Below are 22722 nucleotides of genomic sequence, written 5' to 3' on the forward strand. Positions count from 1 at the left end.
AAAATACCTTTGAAACCATTGCACTGCATTCACCTCAGAAATCCCAGCTTCATTATACACCAACACAGGCCTGCAAGCCCTCCTTCACTTTAAAATCTCATTTATGATTCTATTTCAGCTTTTTTAACACTGAATCTGCCACGAGCTGTGACACACATGGATGACAAACATGAAATATGTACTCTACACTGAGCAGATCCCAATGACAGAAGGCAGTGCTGAGGTGTCACTGAGTTTGGGATGGCTGCACACAAACTTCTCCAGGATGAGCTACATGGACAGAAAAGCCTGGCCTAGCTTCAGGTTTGTCCACATTTTTAGAAATACTTTACTCACTTCAGTATCACTGGAGTAACTGAAGCCTGGTGATTCTGAAATGCTGTAGTTGATAGTTGTACTATTAATTAAGAAAAAAAGGAGCAACAAACCCCAACACACACTTTTAAACCCTCAGTGTAGTCTGTCAGGAGGAATAAACCAGGTACATGTGAACAGAAATCATTTTAGCTGTTACACCAAGCACATTAAATTATCTCAAACATCTGAATACTTAAGAAAATGCCATTGCATTAATGACTCCCACTAGTTTCAGTCTGCTAAACAGGAGATCATAGTCTAAGTGATAATTCACTTTGAATATACACACAGGGAGCAGCTGAAGAGATAAAGATTTAAATAGAAAATGACCTGCTAGGAGTTTCCAGTTCTGATTTTTACTGTGTCAGCAAACCAAATAGCCAGCAAAATTCATAATTCATTCTGAGTAACTGTAAGAAGTGCTTCAAGTAAAAAGCTTGTGGTGGCTTTTTTCTGATTTTCCTTCCTCTAACCTATAGAAAAATTAAACATCTTCAAAAAAGCCGAATTTGTGACACTTTATTGACAGGAGGTGAGTAAGCAAACTGGAGGAGATGGAGTAGAGTAACAGAAATGAACAAAGGCCATAAAGCTCCTGGAAAAAAGCCATTTGTCACTCAAGCTCTTACAGAAATTCCCTTGCTGGATCACAGTAATACATCTGAGTGTTCAGAGGAGCATGCAGAAATACTGACCACTATGGGCTTCATTACTTTCACTCACCCACTCAATCCTATTTTGCTTTAATTCCTTTCAGGAGCTGAGAAAGTCACCTTGCCTAAGTGGTCACCCTGCTGTTTCCACAGCAGCCACCAGCAAACTCCACAAGTGCTCACATTATGCCAGGAAATCCTACCTCCTCCACAGGAGCCAAGGAGTCTGCAACAATAACACACCATTCAATATTCAACATTTTTACTCCTCTAACTTCAGGACTTTTGCCAAAAGATGGAGTAGTATTACTCAGAGAACTCCCACTTCAATGTCCACATTTCAGCTCTGTGCAGTGACACTGCAAACTGGTCAGCCTACAGAGATGCTCTTACCTACCATCCTCTGCCATCTTCTGCATCCTAACCTCCTTAACTTGGCCAATTATATCTTGCTGTAGCCATTAAGTTAAAAATATTTATCTATAAAAGCTGCTTGCTTGCACAGGTACACACAGGCTTGCATCATGCTGCTCTCATCCCACATTCTTCTGTTTTCATTTTTGCACTAAGGCACTGTTTATCCATTACAAATAGTTACATCCTTTTCCAGAGAACTGAAATTCCTGGAATATTTCTCATTAAATGCACTTCTTTAATAAAATTAAGCTAATTTAACTATTAATGCTCTTCTTTCTACAAGGATGGAAGTTATTATAAATTACCATAATTGCAGGTAAATGAAAACCATCCCTGGTGCAGAAGGAAATTCTCACAGGGTTTCAGAAAGGCAGGATGAGCAGTTTATCTGATGGAAGTGGTTTTGTGTTCCCTTACTGCCATTTGGGGTCTTTCAGAGTGAAATTGGTATTTTTACCAAGACAATACAGGAATGAAAAAAATCTGCCATGCCTGGAATATGGAACAGACAAGAGCTGAGCAAGATATACAGGCTGATATCTCCCCCAAAAGCAGTTGTGGAAATATCTACAAAATTCAATGTACAGAAAAGGAAAACTGCCTTGGTTAACATCACAGAATCCTCTGAACATACAACATACAAACAGCTCATCAAAAAGCACTGTTCACCCTGGCTTTATCACACACAGCTCCAGCTAAGGAGGAAGAATTGAAGAAAACTCCTGAGAAGGGCTTGATTCTGGCTCCACACTCATTACAGAAATGCTCCTCAGAGTGATGCCACCAGTTTTAGAACAAAAGAAGGGAGTATTTAAAGACAAAAGGTACAACTTCACCACTTCAGACACATGGACATTACTGGCCTGCTCAACACTCCTGTGTGAACTCCACACATGGATATCAGTAGGAATTCTGTGGCAAAGCTTTCAGAGGGAGACTGTAGGAATTTGTAGGAGAAAGGAAAGCTAATGACAGCAAATAAAGATTCAATTTTATGTCTTAGATTTTCTTCAATGATTCCAGATTTAGTCTTTTCTGGGTTTGTTTGCTTTGTTTTTTTTTAATGCAGCAGTCTACACTGATCTAACTGTTCTTGCCATTTATTTCCATGATAAAACTGGGAGAAATAACTCATAGTAAGAACCTGCAACAGCTAGTCTGATAAATAGACATATAATACACATAGCATATAAAACCATGTATTTTAAAGACCTTTCATGGATCATCACCTTTAAAACGCTGCTCTCCTACTGTATTTAAAAATCTTAAGTTGGTTAAAAAATCCTGTTTATATTTTTTAAGAGGAAAGAAGCCAATCCAAGTGTAAAATAATCCCATTAAGTGCCTATACGTAGCTCTCCTACCCGTATCTGATACACAGCTAGCAGATGGAAAAATCAAATAATGGATTTATTCATTACCCATTTGTGAAAGGACACTGATCACACAGTATTCCAGCAAGCCTCCACCTTTCAAACACTGTTTAGAGTGGGTGGAATGGTTGCTGCTAGACTTAAGATCCAGGTTTAAAACAAAGTGCTTCATGTCCTCTAACACTACAATCTCCATGACAATCTCTCTTCCCCAAAGCAACAGCTTCATTTATTTCAGGGTCATTTGCTCCCTTGCTTACCTTTGCCTAGAAATTCATCTACTCAACAAAAGAAGAAACTTTTCCTAGGGAAACAGAATGGAAAAAAAAAAAAAGCTGTTTAATATCCACTGGCACAAATGACAGTTCCAAAGCCCATGCTGTATCTCCAGGGATTTAGATTTATTGGCATCTTTACTAGCTGGGCCTTGGAAGGCTGCAGAGCTGGCCAGGAAGAACAGTGTGTATACAGTGAGACACAAAACTCTGTGAACGACGGACATTTTTCACTGATGAGTTCTGTTTTTCCAAGAGGATGGAGTGAGGAACTGTAAATAACATGTTGGGCAGAGGTTGAAAAAGTTATCTAGCTTTTTATAGGCAACTTTAAGACTTCATTGCTTGCTGGGTTTCTGGGCTCAGGCCAATCACTATGAAAGTTTCACTTGCACAGTTAACCCCTTGCTTGCCGTGTCCCAGAACTGTACTGAGATTGCAGAAGAGAGAGCAAGTGACAGAAAATGAGAGGTACAACTCCTCTGGACCTGCTAAAAGCATTCTTTCACTAAAATGTTTGAAAATCAGTGGGCAGGGGACGGATGAATGGAATGAAATTAACTTTACAGATGGGAAAACAAGGGACAAGATGGAAAATGGCTTTTTACTGACAAAAGAACAACTATCAAGGGTAAAGTCAGAAGAGAAATAATTTAATTTTAACTCTGACTGTAGGGACAACTTGTATCATCCTTTCCTGCATCCTCTTTCCCCAGTGGAGGCCATTTACCATGCCAGATGAGAAAAACAATGGACATATAACATAGAACAATCATATTAATGATTACTTGACTAAAATATGTGGATTTTTGAAAAGCTACTTTTTTCCACATAGAAACAGTTGTTGTCAGTAAATTCAACAGAGTCACAGTCACTAATCTTTCATACATTCAGTTTCCTAAAATTAACTTTCAGTCATGAGAAAAGGGTTGGGCTATCACCTTTTTATGCATTTTAATGAATTAGCTTGTCCAAAATTTAAGTACTCATTAAAAACAAAAAAACCACCTCCAGTTTCCATATTCAATGCAAAAATAATCCTGTAAATAAGAATTCTATGTAACCAATGCAAATATGCTTTCCTGATCTGCAGGCAGGTATGACAATGATTTTTTTCAGTAGGATTTCCTTTATCCTGTGGCTCAAGGAACATTCAAGGATGAGTGCTGGAAGCATCACACCTGTAACATTATTCTGCTCTGCAGAAGATACAGTGAAGGGTAATGGAGAAAATTAGCAAAGACCAAAAAGGAAGAAAACCAAGGAAAAGAGAATGGGAAAAATTATTTGTTGGCATTTTTCAGTCTTCCAAACTTTAGCTTGTACTGTAAGTATAAAATATCTGCCATTTATACAGCTGACTGTATTTACAAATTAAGGCATATGATCATGGAATCATTTGGCTCAGGAGGGACTCCTGGGGGGTTTTCATTTATTCCCAGCAGTTTTCCACACAAATATGTCTTCACCACAGCAGAAATGGTTTCCTCACCCAGATGAGGAACAATGGGTCTATAATGTCATTATTGGGGAACGTGGGGAAAGCTGTGAAAGCCTTGTTAAAATTCCTGGGGCAGCAGGCAGGCAGGCAGTGAGGCAGAGCACAGGGTCTGTGCCAGCTGTGCCCAGGGCAGCCTCAGCTCTGTAGCCATGGTATTTTCTGAAAAATCCTTTCCTTAGGACTTTTTCTTCTGAGAGGCTGAGAAGGAACAAAATGTAAACAACGATTATCTGCTGCTGTGGAATGCAACAGGTGCAGCTGTGATTTGGTTGTTTCTAATTAATGGCCAATCACAGTCAGCTGGCTCTGACTGTTTAAGACACAAGCTTTTGTTATCATTATTTCTTTTTCTATTCTTAGCTAGCCTTCTGATGAAATCCTTTATTCTATGCTTTTAATATAATATATATATAATATATTTAATTTTTATAATATTATATTTAATTAATATAATATAGTTCATTAATATTTATCATATATTTAATAATATATATGATATATATATATGATATGTGTATATATATTATATATATATATAATATGATACATATATATGTATATATATATATATATATATATATACACATATATAATATAAAATAATAAATCAAGCCTTCTGGAACATGGAGTCAGATCCTTGTCTCTTCCCTCATCCTCAGCCCCCTGTGAACACCAGCACAGCTCTCCCAGTCCCTGTGCAGCACAGGCAGGAGCCCCTGAGCCCAGCCCTGCTGCCACATCCCTCCTCTCCCCAGCACAAGGAGAAAATCTGCAGCACTGAGATGTCTCCTCCTGAACATCTGAGCAGTTGGTGGGAGCTGCCAGGAGGAGCTGCATTACTGAACAGCCCTGGGCCTGCTCCTGCCCAGGGAAAACACTGACATTTCATGGCTACACCACAGCCATGCCCTGCAGAGATTAAAGACAATTCTATCTTCTGAAGTAGGTAGGAATTTAACCATCCCCTAACCAGATCTCCCTATCCCTAGGGACCCTATTTAGACTAAGCACAAAAAAGAAAATAAGTAGTAGAAAAAAATAAAAATAGGCTATTATTATATGTTGTCATTATGGCATTGTTACTGTTTTGTTTAGTGCAACTACACAGTGTCAATTGCTGGAATCAAAGTGTTTTTTGGGTTTTTTTGGTAATGATTCCTTCATGGTTTCTGTTCCCTTGTAGCTGCATAAAAATGGCATCTAAAACCATCCCTATCTACCTAGCCTAAGCACAAAAAAGAAAAGTAGTAGAAAAAAACCCAACAAACTATTATTATATGTTGTCATTATGGCATTGTTACTGTTTTGTTTAGTGCAACTAAACAGTGTCAATGGTCACCTTTTCTAGACACTTGGTTTTGCATATTAAATGGTACTAAGCCTAATAACTTGCTTCAATCATTATCTAGTTGCTGGAATCAAAGTGGTTTTTGGGGTTTTTTTGTAATGATTCCTTTAAGGTTTCTGTTCCTTTGTGGCTGCATAAAAATGGCATCCAAAACCACCCCTATCTACCTAGCCTAAGCACAAAAAAGAAAAATAGTAGGAAAAAAATAGACAATTATTATATGTTATCATTATGGCATTGTTAGTGTTTTGTTTAGTGCAACTACACAGTATCAATGGTGGAGGTCCCCTTTTCTAGGTAGTTTTTACATATTAAATGGCACTAAGTCTAATAACTTGCTTCAAACATTATCTAGTTGCTGGAATCCAAGTGGTTTTTGGGTTTTTTTGGTAATGATTCCTTCATGGTTTCTGTTCCCTTGTAGCTGCATAAAAATGGCATCTAAAACCATCCCTATCTACCTAGCCTAAGCACAAAAAAGAAAAGTAGTAGAAAAAAACCCAACAAAGTATTATTATATGTTGTCATTATGGCATTGTTACTGTTTTGTTTAGTGCAACTAAACAGTGTCAATGGTCACCTTTTCTAGACACTTGGTTTTGCATATTAAATGGTACTAAGCCTAATAACTTGCTTCAATCATTATCTAGTTGCTGGAATCAAAGTGGTTTTTGGGGTTTTTTTGTAATGATTCCTTTAAGGTTTCTGTTCCTTTGTGGCTGCATAAAAATGGCATCCAAAACCACCCCTATCTACCTAGCCTAAGCACAAAAAAGAAAAATAGTAGGAAAAAAAATAGACAATTATTATATGTTATCATTATGGCATTGTTAGTATTTTGTTTAGTGCAACTACACAGTATCAATGGTGGAGGTCCCCTTTTCTAGGTAGTTTTTACATATTAAATGGTACTAAGTCTAATAACTTGCTTCAAGCATTATCTAGTTGCTGGAATCAAAGTGGTTTTTGGGTTTTTTTGTAATGATTCCTTTAAGGTTTCTGTTCCCTTGTGGCTGCATAAAAATGGCATCCAAAACCCTCACAAGTAAGAACAGCAAAATGGAATAACTAAACCCTTGTGATTTCTGGGATGTCCCTTGGGATTTCTTTTTTTTTTTTTTTTTTGAGTTGGCAATTTCTTGTAGTCATTTTCAAATAAAGCTTTAGAAGCACTAAAAAGACCAACATTTTTTCAGAATCAATCATGATCAAACTAAAACATAATCATTAATTTTCTCAGAGCCTCCACACATGATTAAACTGCACCTCTCACCATGCTAAGGGCACAATCTCAACTCAATGGATGCACAGTGAGTTTCTTCGAGTTCTTTCCACTTCCCCCCAGCCTGATCTAAATGGCAGCAGTTTGGTTGGAAGGCTCATGTTCCCATAGCAGATGTCTAGGTGCTGGAAGCACATTTGCCAACCGAAAAGAGACACATCAACTATGAGCAGGAGGAGAGTAACTCAGATCTCTCCCAGCCAAGGACAGGAAGGAAAGCAGAGTGGTGAGATTGCTACAAAAGTGGTTTTAGTCTGCTGCTCCTCCAGTTTCAGGTTTTTGAGTAGATGGCAGGAAATGCTGAACCTTTCAGTGAGGCTGTCTCAGGCAGCCCTGAGGAGCTGCCCCTTGGCACTGGGTGCTGCCTGCGGGTTCTTCAAGCCAACACTGGCAGCAAACTCAGCCTGGGCAGAGCACACACCTGAAACAGGTTCAGAGCACTGCTAATGGATTTTCCTCCTCCCTTGGATGATAGACAGCCAGCTGTGTCAAACAGAGACATTAAATTCTGTAACAGATCTTTCACTTTAATCAAAGGTATGAGAATCATTAATGCTGAGTTACACTTCAAGAAATGGGAGAGAAACAAACAGCTGAATTGCATCAAAAGAAAATCTCATATATTCACTCAATGCCATATTTCTGACAGTGACCAGTAATGTGTATCTCTGGGAATGTATCAAAACAACTGAGGCATAAAATGAAATCTCCTTGATGGAACTGCCCAACTTCCAGGAGAGCTGAGGCATGTTCCCTGTTTGTCCCCTGTACTGGGGACTTCATAAGAGCCTTCTCTTCTGCATCTCAAATTCACCTGTATGGCTCTGCTCACACAGAACCCCAAAACAGAACCCTGCTCTCCTCTTCAGAACCAACTTTGCTCTCAGACAGGCAGATGTAACTCTCAGCCTGGAACACAACTAGGGAAGAAGCTGCTGCACAGAGAGTACCAGAGCAAGCTCCCACTGTGCTGTGTAATAGCAACTACCTTTAGAAACTTGCAGCACCAACTTTAGACTGCAACCACTCAGTGTCCAGAGCTTGCCCTTCTGCCCAGCAGAGTCTCCTGCCAGTGCCCAGTCACACTGGGCATGAACAAAGATAAAATAAAGGGAATTGCTGCTGTCTGCAGCTTCAGGATGCCCCCACCTTGCTCTGACCCTGCTTGCCCAGAGCACAGAGCAAAGGGCTTTACACACACAGCAGAGAATAAACACACTGCACTGCTTTTGGAATTAAAACCAGAACAATTATCCATAACAGTCTGCAGCAAGACTTCATGCACACCAGTGTCAACACTGTAGTAAATGGTGTGCATGCACAGCTTTTGTCTGTGGGGAAGTTACCAAAGATGGACATGAAGATCTTTATTACAACAGATGATTATTACCACAGAAGATGTGCCAGGAAAACACAAACAGTGTATATTAAACCATATGGAGAACTTGCTGGAACATGGAGCTCAAAGTGCTTCTTCCACAATCCCACCTACCCACAGCCTGATCAATGCCCATCATCTGTGCACAAAGTTTAACTTTGTTTTATTAATAGCACCACAAAATCTGGATAAATAAGTGCCCTACTATATAAAGCAATATATTGGGATTTTTTTTCTCCTGCTGAAATAATTTCTAATTTAGTTACTATAGAAACCATCCTGCAGCCATCCTAAAAAAAAATCTCTGTATATATTTACACTCACACTGAGAAGAAGAGGAGAAAAGCTGGAATGTACCTGTACATGCAAGAGACAAATGGCCAGAACCACCAGATTTGACAGTAATTTATAGGAACACAGCTAAAACTCCTTAAAATCTAAGAGCAATATTCATTCATATGATTGCCATCACTAACAAAGCCATGAGCATGCAAAACCAGAAAATCAGGGGCTTTCTTTGCTGCTTGGGAAACAAATAGGCACAATAATGCAGGAACACTATTTTTTCTTGGAACTGAAAAAAGGAAGTTCTGAGCATCCTGACATTATTCTAATATGTCAAATGAGAAGAAGTCAGGGCTAACTGAACATGCCTTTTTTGCTCATTTAAGTTGCAGATGAGTGACAGCTAACAAATTACACAACAGCCTGTGACACACAGATCCAGACCAGCAGTTCTGCAGTAAAATTTAACAAGAGACAGCTTTACCCAGGTTTATTTCTTTTCATACAGTGCTGTCATAAACATTTCATAAATAATTCTACTAGGAGTATGCATGATTTATAAAATGTCTGGGAGGAGCTGCTAGCTTTCTCTCTTGCACTCTGTTGTTTGTACTTGTAAAATTGAGTCAGCTGTAATTTCAACAACCCCAAATCTTCTCTACAAGAGATTAAAAACACCAGTGCTACTTGCTGCAGAAGAAAAAGGTATTCCAGTAGTAAAGTATCTACAGAAAGCCACTGAGACATTTATTTAACTATTTTGTATCATGAAGGCTGAAGAGTTCTCAAAACAGAAAACCAAAGGCAGCAAATAAACACTTTGGGTAAAAGGTTTCTGTTGGAAACAACCCTAGGGGACATTAACAGGCTTAGAAAACCTTAAGGTTGGCCATTTAATTTCTAAGATTAGATGAGACTGGTTTTGCAGAGTGCTAGAACTTGTGTTTTGTCACCCAAGTGTGTATGTGAGGACAGGAGCTGGGACAGTGGGCTGAGCACCATCTGCCCAGGGGATGAGACAGCAGAGCTCTGCCCCAGATGGAGCAGCTCAGCCTCTGCCCCACTGCCTGCCTGGGAGCCCTGCATGGGAACAGAATTGCTGTGCAGAGCTCAGGGCTTGTTTTCCAAGCTGTTCACAGACTGAGGTTTGTCCAATTCTGGAATGTCAGCTGACACCACCAGCTTTTTGTCATGGGCACTTGTGGCCCTTTCCCTCTCAGATCTGGATTTTCTCACTGTGCTACGTCTGTGTCATCTGTTCTGGATTGATGCCACATGCTTCACACAATGTTACTTGAAGAGGATTTTGAAAATATTGCTGGGTAGAAAATGAGACCACCAAAATATTTCATCATGCTAAACTGTTCCCAGGAAGACAAACCTGCATGCAGAGTTAAGTCAAGATGTCCCCACAGCTGAGACACTGCAGTTCATCCCCAAACCCAAATTTTTAAAGCCTGGAGACAGTGTCCACATGGAGGACTCCAGACCAACACTGCCTTTGTGTGGTGACAGACCCAAGTTCAAACTGAGAATATCATTTACAAATACCTTCAATCTTTTCTACCACTATTCCAATATACTGCACTGGGCCAGCATGTACCTTTTGTTGAAGGTTGTCTGATTTTTCATAGTGTATCTAATTTCTGATTAAAGAAATCAATTATGGGAATTAAGTTTTTGTTGATTTACAAAATAACATTATTATACTGCTGTCAAGTATCTATGTTAGTACTTTTCATCCTTCAGAGCATAAAAATATCAGTATGCAGAGTAAGAAATAATTGCTTTCTGAAATAATGCTAGAAAATTCCACCTAGGAATAAAGTGGAATCTCTTTAAATTAAATTAGCTAGCATTAGCATTCAAAAACTAGACACGATTTAGGTCAACCACTGATCTCCCTTAATGTGGTAATTCACATTTTCTAGTAGAAACACTCCCTTACACACACCTCTCAGTCCCCTACTGCTCATCTTCCTCATGCATTAAAACAGAATGCTGACACTTAACCCTGCAGTGATGAACAAGTCAGCCTTGCTCATGCAAAGTTCACACTTGGCTTGAAGCACGTTGAATAATTCCATGAATTTCCACAAGAACACTTTGCACTATGTGAATCTCAGTCCGAGCATTCAGCAGTGTCAGGGGCCAATCACAGCAGGATTTTTGTAGGGAAAACTGGCAGGCAGTGCAGGGAAAGCAGCACAAAGCTGTGCAGCCACCACTGAGGTGCCACTGTTTGCTCTGTCCCACAGCTGTGCCTGGGTCCAGCTGGGACAGAGTTAATTCTGTTCCCAGGGGCTGCTGCAGCCCTGCTTTGGATTCAGTGTGAGAATAGTGCTGATAACACAGGGATGTTGTAGCTGTTGCTAAGCAGAGCTCACTGCACAGCAGTTTCCCAGGCTGTGCCAGTGAGGAAGTGCACGAGGAGCTGGGAGGGAGCACGGCCAGGAAGGGTGACTGGAACTGGCCAGAGGGTGGGAGGGAGGGATGGGCATAAACCAGTACAGAAACTGGGGGCTGGGGGCTGCTGGGGAGCAGCTGCATGGAGCATCACCTGCTTTTCTTGGGTTTTATTCCTCTCTATTTCTCCTTTCATTACTGTTATTATAACATTTTTATTTCAGTTTTTCAACAGATCTTGGTCCACAGGCTTTACCTTTCCTCTGATTCTCCTCCCCATGCCATGGAGAGTATGGGAGGGGAGGGATCAGATGGGTGCATGGGATTTAGCTCTGGCTGACAGCACTTGTTAATCAAAACTTCTCTCCAGAAAGATGCAATGATATAGAAACCCCTTTTGCAGACTGATCCATGAATCAATGTTGAACCATTGTCAATATTCCCATGCTGTTTAACCCACCTGAGGGATTATAATCAGAGATGAGCACTTACCTTGTACTTAAAAGAGGTTTGCAGAGAGGTGCTAATTAACACAACATACAGCAAAAATGAAGATAGGTGTTAAGAGATATAAAGCTGAAATAAATTTCACAATTCTAATATTAAAACAAAAGTATTGGATGGGAAAAACAGGGACACAAAATTTTGTCACTGCCATCACAGGCAACCACATAACAGATGTGGACTGTACTCAGCCCAGAATGACAAACAGCATCTCCAGGCTCTCCAGAACTGCTAAAGAATCCTATCACAAAAGAACAAAAAGCAAAAACCCTGGCACACAGCACAGAAAAGGCAAGAGACAGTGTGTGAGTGGCAATCCCAGCAGGGAATTTAGAGATAAATGCCCATTGAGTCTCAGGAGCATTCTGTGTCCCCTGAGAGGCACAGGCACCCTGAGGAGGTGATCACAGACACAGGGACACTCCTGGAGGTGATCACAGACACAGGGACACTCCTGAGGTGATCACAGACACAGGGACAGTCCTGGAGGTGATCACAGACACAGGGACAGTCCTGAGGTGATCACAGACACAGGGACAGCCCTGGAGTGGACAGCTCCCGATGGAAGCAGTCTGATCACAGAACAGACATCCTATGACACAGAAAGGGACACTCCTGGAGGTGATCAGACACAGGACACAAGGGACAAAGCCCTGTGCTGTTGCCTTACTCTGAGGCTGGGACACTCCTGCTGCTACAGAGAGCAGAGCACAAGAAAGCTCCTTCCAACTCAGCACAAATAGCACTATTTTTCATCATGAGAACTGCAGGTTGAGTTGAGAAACAACAGGATAAACAAGAGGATAATCAAGATGAACAAAATTAGAATTTTTAAAGAGGGCTCAGCCATCAAGTATATGATAAATGATGCATAACTGAAAAAATGTTGGTGCTTCTCTCCCCATGTTTTCAAGCTCACCAGAAATAACCCTTCAAGAGAGATATTCACCCAGTAAATATCTGTGTAATTCTCCTTTCCTTTACTTGCTCATGGCTTGTGTGGAATTTCACATCCCCATCCCTTTGCAGACCTTTCCAACGAGAAACAGGTGTCTCAGGGCTGGCTGGGAACACAAGTGCACTGTGTTTATCAGCTGTGTAAACTTACATTGAAGAAGTTGGTCTTGTTCCTCTCACAGAAGAGGCCCTGTGCAGGCATGTGCTTCAGCTGCTGCCAGGGCACCCCGCTGCCCAGCAGCACGTCCCGGGCCCACTGCAGGTTCTGTGGAAACAACAGCCATGGAGGCAGGAGAAAATGTCACTGTCACATTTGCTGAAAAATCCTCTTTGCCCAGGATTCTTCTCCTGGCAAGCTGAGAAGCCTCAGAGAAAAATGAAAACAATATTATCTGATTCACTTCTCCTGTGTTTGTTGCTTTGAAATGTGGTTTGGACATTGTTTACCAACTGGTCATTGTTTGATTGGTTCCATGTGAATTGTTTTAACTTAATGGCCAATCACAGTCAGGCTGTGTCAGGACTCTGGAAGGAGTCACAGGTTTTCATTCTCATTCTTTGTAGCCTTCTGTCTGTATCCTTTCTCTATTCTTTAGTATAGCTTTAGTATAGCATAATATGATATGATATGATATAATATAATATAACATAATATAACATAACATAACATAACATAATATAATATAATATAATATAACATAACATAATAAATATAATATAATATATGTCTTCTAAGAAAATGGAGTCAGAGTCATCATTTCCTCCTGGGGACCCAGCAAATACCACACAGGGGATGCAAAAGCCACCACAGGTGAAAGTACAAAACAAACCACACTTTTCTTTATTAACCTGCAATGTCTTTTCTCATTTTTGTCATACTTGCTGTTCCATTCTCCCCACACACTCTCTGGGAGCACTCCCAGCTCTTCCCTTGGGCCAACCACCAGCATGGAATACCCTGCCAGAGCTGAGGCCTCGACCCTCAGGCTCAAACTGCAGCTTCCTTTAGTGGGGAGGGGAATTCAGAGCTTTTGTGGGAATTCAGAGCTTCCTTTAGTGGGGAGGGGAATTCAGAGCTTTTGGCCCCACCCAGCACTGCCCTCCATGCAAATTCACTTCACCTCCCTGGAAATTCCACAACTGACATCAAACTTGGATAACAGTGCTCAGTGAATTAATAAGAAATGATCAGTAGGGGACCAAATGATAGATGACAACCAAAAATGGATAAAAGCACTATCCCTCTAAAATTTCAATGCATGGAGCTCTCTTTTGTAGCTGAGAACTAGGGACAGCTGCTGGCTCCAGGCAGAATGTTAGCAACAGATGGGACAATTATTAATTGTGAGGTTTCACTGATGGAAGCTTTGCTTTACTTCATTTTTTATTTCAGGGTTCAAAAGTGGCATTTGAGTTGCATTTGACCAGAAGACATCACAAGAGAGGACATGAAAGAAGAGGAAGATGTTTGGTTCATAGAGACAAATAAGAATGTTGCACTCTGGCTGGTGTGCTGTGGTCTGGAAATACACTTCTGTGAGTCATAAATGTGATTAAATCATGTCCATCCAAGAAGCACATTCCAGCTGTAATATCCTTTCTTTTGTGTATATGTTTGTGTGTTGGGGTGGGGGGTTATTAGAAAAGTTCCTGTGTTCCAGAGTATTTTTATTTACCTGGTGAGACAGTGGAAGCTCTGCTCCATCATCAGTGCCTTTGTGCTAATGACAGCAATCATGCAGAAATCTCCAATGTCTCACCAGAACTGCAGCAGCCCCTCCAGCAAAATGCTGATTGTGGATTCACGTGCAGGAGAGCTGAACACTGGCAATAATGACCAGATATTTATGGGTGTCAAAAATCCCTCATTCCAAGAGCTCACAGAGGTACTTAGGGCATTCATGATTATAGTGCAGCAGAATCAATGGGATTTGGACAGCTTTGTTTTGGTATGGAACAAATACATATTCACTCATAAACATCACAAGGTACTTTCTGGCTGGTCATGGATATCAGTAAATTTAATTATTATCACTAAGTGTCAAATTTAATTAAGACTGAAGAAAGCAGAAGGTGTAAACTCAGCTGCAGACTAACTTTCTTCTACATAACTTCTTTTGTAATATGTATTTCTGTAATCCTGTTAACCTAATCCTGAGAAATGCTTGGAAATACATACAGAAGAAAATACAACACAAGAGAAGCTACAAAAATCTGGTCTTCCATGAAAGCCATCTTGTTTTGAATAAAATCAGAATCCAACAAAAATAAGCCTATTGGATCATCCAAGATCCAGGCAGAGAAAATGCTTTATTTTGTGCTAATCATAGTCATCAGAAGTGTAAGTTAATTCCAAGTGTGAAAATGAAGTAAGACTTGTCTAATGTGTGGTAATCTCAATCTTACAGTTAAAACTATCACATAAAAATTCAAGGAAAACAAAATCTTTAAGAAAGTTACCATCCCACCACAAAGCTTAGTTCTGAAATCCCATCTAAAGCAATGTTAGCTGTGGATGTATTCTCAAATGGAAACAAGGAAAAGGTTAAGAGATCATTAATTGTGTCACTAATTGCAGCATCATGCTTGGGGCTGGGATGTGCAGTGCACATCCCACTGACCATCCACAGGCATGTGTTTGGTGCACATAATTCACAGGCTTTTATTGAACAAGATGATGGCAGCAGCCCAGCCAGGAGGAGAAAAGATCATTCAGACAAATGGGGCAATTACACGGTAACTTCACACAATCAAAGCTAATAGGAATAAAAGACATAGTTACAGATTTTCCACTACCCTTCTCCTTAAATCAGCATGATCACTTATTGCCAGTAAATATGCCTGAGCAGGTCTCAACTCATTAGATTTTACAGAGTCTGCTCTGCTTGGTTTTCAGCTGATGAAGTTATTAGGAGTGGGTGAAGGGATCCAGGACACAGCAAAAAGGATTTATTCTTCTTGGCACACTGCTTGCCAGCCTCAAAGGCTGCATTTGGCTGTCTGACTCAGGGCAATTATGAAATACTCTTTCCAGTTCAGCTGTTGCCTCCCACATCTTTATCACCCCAAGATTCAAAGACAAGATGACTGACAGGGTACAGTAACTTGCAAAAGAGCTGAAGTAGAAAAGGAAAATCTCTTAGGGGCCAACCAAGTGGAACTGAATCACCTGGGATGGACACCCCTAACTCAGTGGTGTCAGAAACACCTTTACCTAAACTGGGAACTCCACAAAGTGTTTCTGGGAGGGGAACAAAACCCTCCACTGTACTTTAATCCTTCCCTCTGATTTCATCTGCAGCCCATCAGAAGGCTTTGTCTCAAAAACCTCCTCCTCCATCAAATAAAAGCAAAATAAAATGACTACTGATTTGAAGGGTGGCCTTTTAAATGAACTGTTATTATCAAACTGTTTCTGCTTAGAGTGGTTACAGCTATTATGTCTGTCTCTAAGTACATATTAAGCCTACAAACATATAATCTTGTAATTTTTACATGCATGTATTATGTTGGTTTGACCAACCTGCCACATCACTGACCTCATGTCACACCCAACATTTATTTCCCCATTAAGGGCTGTGCTAATAACAGACATTACAGAACACACAAACTTAAAAACTCACACACTCTTTGTGAGCAGATTCTTGCAGGATTTACAGAGCACTTTTTATTTTGAGATTTAAAAAAAAGCATGTAAGTAAATATTTTTCTTTCCTGACAACCTGCTGGTTACAGATTATTAGACCAGTTATAAATACTGATTCATAAGGACTATAAGGTGAATACTTTACACTGACAAATACTGCCATGTCCAAATTTCTCCTTCCAAACTGTGCCAACATTCATTTTGGAGGTAAAAGTCACAAAGAATGAAGAATTTACTTCAAGACAATACTAACAGGAAACTGAAGCTACTGCCCAAACTGGCAATGAAGCAACTTCTGAAAATCCATTTGTATTTGCCTGCACATTTACTCCAACTAAAGACAGCTATGTACAAATTTCTTCTGATAACAGACTAAAACAAAGAAAAATAGACTCCAAATATTAAGCTGGATTTTGCAGGGGGAAAAAAACCCAACAGAACATGTAGCCAAACAAAATGTTCATAGAGTTTAAAAAGATGTTTAAAAAAGCACTCAACTATCTTCACTAATCTCACAACAGCAAAACCAGAGAAGCTGTGAAATGGGAGAAAACAGACTGCATATGGAAAACTTGTTTTTCTGAGCACTATGGAGACCTGCCAATCCTCTCCTCTTCCCAGCCAACCATGAATTTTGGCCATCAGTCTAAATTCTTCATGCAAATTCCTGGCGTTGGAACATAAATGCTGAATTTTCCAAGACGGTTATACACATTTAAAAATTAATCTCAGTTTTCTAAAATTTACCACTCTGCCCCTCAACAACTCAACCTGATGTAATTTATCTCATTTTTTAAATCAGGCTGATCATGAGTAAATGTAAGCATAATTCTTACTGCAGTTACTGTTGACAGTGATCCATTTTGTGTTTTCATTTTCTGCAGGAGTGTAACTTCCACTAAAAACACAGTAATGTGCCATTAAAGCACAGACATTGGACACTGCTCTACAAAAGAACCTGAATGAGTCACTGAAGAAAGAAAATGTAAAACCCATGTGAAAATATGCAGTGCACATATTGCAATAAGAAGATTTTTTTGGGTTTTGCCATGCCAAGTGTTCATTATGCATTCTGCAGAAGTAAAAAAAAGGACAGTAAAACCCAAAAATGCTCCTTGAAGCCAGCCTGGTAACTACCAGGCTCAAACAGGCAGGATTCAGTTTTTCTGAGTTCCAAGAGGAAACAGATTTAGACAATGTGTATTTCACATGGAAATCCATCACTGAGTTGATATTTATATAAGGAGGGAGATATAAAAAGCAAAAGAGAAAGCTTCATCAGGGAAAAATAATGGAAGAAAATATTTTGCAAGTAGTTCCTCAGGCAAGGCCGTGCTATTTGAACCAATAAATTAAAAACAGGCAGCTTTTTTTTGTTGAATGTTGATACAAAATCATGTCAGCAACAGTAATGACAGATTGCAGGAATCTATGGCTCCTATTCATGATGAGCTCCATGGAAAAATTAACAACTGTTACACACAAACAGCGTAAGAATGTTTGCAAAACAAGCTCTCCATAAAAAGGGTGATATTTTTCTGGATAATCACTCACAAATGGAATATTCATCACCTTCCAGGGGCTGGCAGGACTTGCCTGTGCTCCCTTTGCAGTGACACTGGTGACATGGCTGATCCAGGCCAGGGGAGCAGCAATTGGTTTTTGTTTTCTACAATTTGTTTCCCCTCCCCGTTGTTCACATAAGTACTTGTGGGGAAGAAAACTCAGGAAGCCATGGAAAGCAGCATATGATCTAATACAAGACTTCCAAATATAAAATCTGTGAATTTAAACCTTGCTTATGACAAATAGTAAAATATCTCTGATCACTTCAATGTACTATTCCTACACATTTTACCAATAAAGACTCAGGATACCCAGAAAGTTTATCTGTGTCACATATGTGTTTACACAATATTGATTAATTTCTGCTTCCAAGTCACTTTTCAGTTCACTTATTCAGTAAAATAAATAATTGCTGTCATTTTTATGAGAACATCTTAATTTATGTGACATATCTGAAATGTAATTCTCTGCTGAATGACAGAAAATTACTTAGTTCAGTAATAAAAAAAGAAATTTTCTCCTTAACTGACCTCACACACGAGTCAGACAATCTAGGAGCTGAAGACTTCCCCAAGTGTAGCTTCATTCCAAACTGCACTGAACAAGCTCTGTTTTAGCACTGACACTTCTGCACCTATGGCAGCACATTTGGTTTGCTGGGGTGTTGGACAATACTCGTTTCCTGACCCAGAGATGGGGCAATTAAGAGGTGTTTTAAAAAGTTTTATTCCATTTTCAGTCTCATGAGGATGGTGAGACAATACAGATTTATATTTATATATAATATATATATTTATATATATTTATATTTATACAATATAAAAATATATATTTATAGAATATATATTATATATATAAATATATATTTATAGAATATAATATATAAATATATATTTATAGAATATAATATATAGAATATAATAGAATAGAATAGAATAGAAGATATAGAATATATATATTCTATATATTCTATTTATTATAATTCTATAATATACAGAATATAAATATAAATATATTCTATATATTAGAATATATATAGAATATATATATATTCTAATATATATATTCTATATATTCTATATATTCTATATATTATAATTCTATATATATAGAATATAAATATAAATATATTCTATATATTCTATATATTATAATTCTATAATATATAGAATATAAATATATAAATATATATTTATAGAATATATATATTTATATAATAGATTTATATTTATATATAATACAGTTATAATTCACACCATCACAATCAGAAGCTAATTATTTCCTAATTGCAATACTAGAAGTGATACACTATAGGTGAAACACTGTCCGTGTTTCTTGGCCTGTCAGCTTTAGCCACGCCATGCTGTGGATGCCTTAAAGCCAATCATCTAAATTTACCCCTCGTGGGTCCTGCTACAATGCACCTTTCAAAGTTCTATTTCTCTAAAGTATCCAGTCTTATTAGCAAGGCCATCTGTCAGGACCCAGGACATCCCTCTGCTGTCCAGGACCCTGCCAGGGGGCTCAGGGACCCTGGCACAGAGCCCAAAACACCTGTGGGTTTGATTATGACCCATGGAGCAAATTACCAACCTTAGATGAAGATCAGCAAGCCACAACAGTTTAGGTAGAATAATAGTGAAGTTATCACAGGGTGGAAAAGTAGATTTTAGGGTTTTGGTATGGGGGTTCAGGAGGCAAGATGGAGGGAACTGGGTGTGTCCAGCCTTTCTCCTTCTTCTTCTTGGCCTCCATCTCCTGCTGTGATGTTGGCACTCACAGATTGGTTTAGAGTAGAAGCTCACTGTCTAACACAGGTGATAGGTATTGGGAAGGAATTGTAAACATTGTACATGTAGTTTTTAGTATAAAGACATAACACTGCCCTGGGGGCAGGCAGAGTGCCTGGAACTGTCCTGCTGGATGGACCTCGGCAGGGCAGGAGAAAATTTTTTATAGATAAGAAACAATGAACAACTTTGAGACTGAGAAATGAAGAGTTCTGACTCCTTCTTCAAGCACCAGGCTGGGAAAAGAGACTTTTAACAATCTCAGGGTTTCTGATAAGCTAAAGGTCCTGACAGCCATCCTTTGAAACTTGTTTCTGGTTCAATTTCTCTCTCAACAAGAGCTGAGACAGAAAGCTGACAGAGTTGACAAAGCCTGTCCTACTCCATGGCATTCCTAACTCAGCATTTCTTATCTCGAGGTTTGCATACAGCTACACACTGAGAACTCCCTCCAGATGCCAGCCCCCTGGGGCCCAGGGCTCACCTTGTGAGTTTTGCTGTAGGTGTAGAGGTAGGCCAGCCTGTAGAGGCTCTTGTAGTGCTGGGGGAAGCGGCTGAGGCACAGGCAGAAGGAGGAGATGCACTGCTCCGTCAGGAACTTGCGCTGCTCCTCCAGGTCTGCGGGGAGGCCCTGCGGGAACTCGCAGGCCTCCTCTGCACAGGGCTCAGCCTTCTTCTTGCAGTCCCACTGCGAGCCTGGGGCCATGGCAGCTCTGGGGGCACTGCCAGGAGCACACTGAGGGTCCAGCAGCAGTTTCTGGGCAGTAGGCTCAGTGGGATCATAAGATACTGAGATCTCCAGCAGCTCCTCTGATTTTCCTGCAGTTGGAACAGTAAGAGAGAAGTGACAGTGAAAATGCCATTTCCAAATGGCAAATGACATCTAGAAAATGACAAAAATTCAGTATGACAAAAGGTAATCCTTTTCTTCATTAAAGCACAGACAGATATATCGAAAAAATTTATGACTATTTGTGATGTGCATTGAACAAGTGATCTGCAACTCATTGACAGAGCCACACCATAGTGTCTCCATTGTCTTCATTTGGGTTTTATCCTGGTATCTCCACTGTCTTCATCTGTGTTTATTCTGGTATCTCCATTCCCTTCACTTGGGTTTTATCCTGGTATCCCCATTCCCTTCATTTGGGTTTTATCCTGGTGTCTCCATTCTCTTCATTTGGGTTTTATCCTGGTGTCTCCATTGTCTTCATTTGGGTTTTATCCTGGTGTCTCCATTCTCTTCATTTGGGTTTTATCCTGGTGTCTCCATTCTCTTCATTTGGGTTTTATTCTGGTATCTCCATTCTCTTCATTTGGGTTTTATCCTGGTATCTCCACTGTCTTCATCTGTGTTTATCCTGGTATCTCCATTCCCTTCATTTGGGTTTTATCCTGGTATCTCCATTCCCTTCATTTGGGTTTTATCCTGCTATCTCCATTCCCTTCATTTGGGTTTTATCCTGGTATCTCCATTCCCTTCATTTGGGTTTTACCCTGTTATCTCCATTCTCTTCATTTAGGTTTTATCCTGGTATCTCCACTGTCTTCATCTGTGTTTATTCTGGTATCTCCATTCCCTTCATTTGGGTTTTATCCTGGTATCTCCATTCCCCTCATTTGCGTTTTTCCCTGAACAACAGTATGAATTCAGCACACCTTACACAATGCAGAGTTTTACATACTCTTGGACGATTGAGGAGGAGGAGGGAAAAAAGCCAAAATAAAAGAGTAAATCCAGGAATATTTTATTGCAAGGAAAAGAAGAAAGAACAGAAAATTAATGCCACCCTCCCAAGTGAAATGTTTTATTCTTAACAGTCTGTCTAGAACACAATCCCAGAACACAAAATGGACTCAGACAGAAGGATCAGCAGCAGCTTATCTGGTCTTCTGCATAATGTAGGACCTACAATTCCATGTAAATATTTCTGTGATTAACTTGGTAACTTATAATTCAATTGACCCATCGTTTGTTGAAGGACAGCAAATCTTGCTTCAGAAATCATCTTGTCACAGTGGCAGCTTCCACATTTCCTGCTAGCTAACCATTGCTGAAAACACACATCCTACATGTCGGATCTCAAGATTTCAGTCTAAGATGCTGAGCCTCCGAGACCACCTTGGGGGCTCGGGAGTCCTGGAATGTTGCCAGAAGTGTCTGGTGGCTGGACTTTGATCCTACACGGGAGACGACAAGGATGAGGGCTTCACCGGAGTGAATGGTGAAGGGATCAGTTAATTAGAGAGTGAAACACAGGGTTTAGGATTTCTGTACAGGGGGGTTTAGAGAAGTAAGATGGAGGAATTGGGGCGTGTCCTGTCCTTCTTCTTCTTCCTCTTCTCCTCCATCTTCTTTGGCCACGGTGGCACCTTTCTATTGGTTATTACTAAGAGTACACCGAGTTATAAGAATAGATGGTATTGGGGAAAAATGATAAATATTGTATACGTAACAAAGGGTATAAAGATACGTGGCTGCCCGGGAGGGCAGAGACAGTGTGCCCATGGCTGACTGCTGAGCAGATCTCTGGTGGCTGAAAGAACATCTTTTAGATAAACAATTAATAAACATAAAAACCAGAAAGAAGAACTGAAGCCTCTTCTCGTCCTTCGATACGCGGGCTGCCCCAAGGCCACCCCTGGGCCTTTCCAGGCCCCTCAAACAGCCGAGATAAACCGGACACCTACATGCAGATTCATTTCTTTAACTTTGATCTTCAGTCATGGAAGTTTACCATGTCTTTTTCTTTGCCAGGATAAAGAGTCTCTTACATTAGATCTTATCTCCCAGCAGAGTGTAGGGATACAATAAAATATCCTTCATCCTCAAATATAAAGCTGCTCCATAACTTTTTCTCTCATAAGGCTGAATTTTTGATTCAAATATGTTTTATAGAACACACATTTGTCAAAATGTGCTTGCCTGATGTCTACATCCAAATTAATTTTACTGTACAGGTAGCTTTATGGGAAGCAACATC

The 22722-nt window shown here is 39.8% G+C and overlaps 1 protein-coding gene across 3 annotated transcripts in view; it reads right to left on the reverse strand.

The window, feature by feature from the left end:
• The window catches only part of CABIN1 (calcineurin binding protein 1), a 126148-nt gene that overhangs the window by 54837 nt on the left and 48589 nt on the right, over window positions 1-22722 (reverse strand). For all 3 annotated transcript variants that reach the window (XM_064726537.1, XM_064726538.1, XM_064726536.1), the window contains exons 29-30: window positions 20223-20557; window positions 12888-13001 (exon numbers count right to left, since the gene is read on the reverse strand). In XM_064726537.1, coding sequence (XP_064582607.1) covers window positions 12888-13001; window positions 20223-20557 — 449 coding nt within the window. The remainder of the gene's footprint in view (window positions 1-12887; window positions 13002-20222; window positions 20558-22722) is intronic.

The sequence above is a fragment of the Zonotrichia leucophrys genome, chromosome 15 (assembly GCF_028769735.1).
Source record: "Zonotrichia leucophrys gambelii isolate GWCS_2022_RI chromosome 15, RI_Zleu_2.0, whole genome shotgun sequence".
Classification (NCBI taxonomy): Eukaryota; Metazoa; Chordata; class Aves; order Passeriformes; family Passerellidae; genus Zonotrichia; species Zonotrichia leucophrys.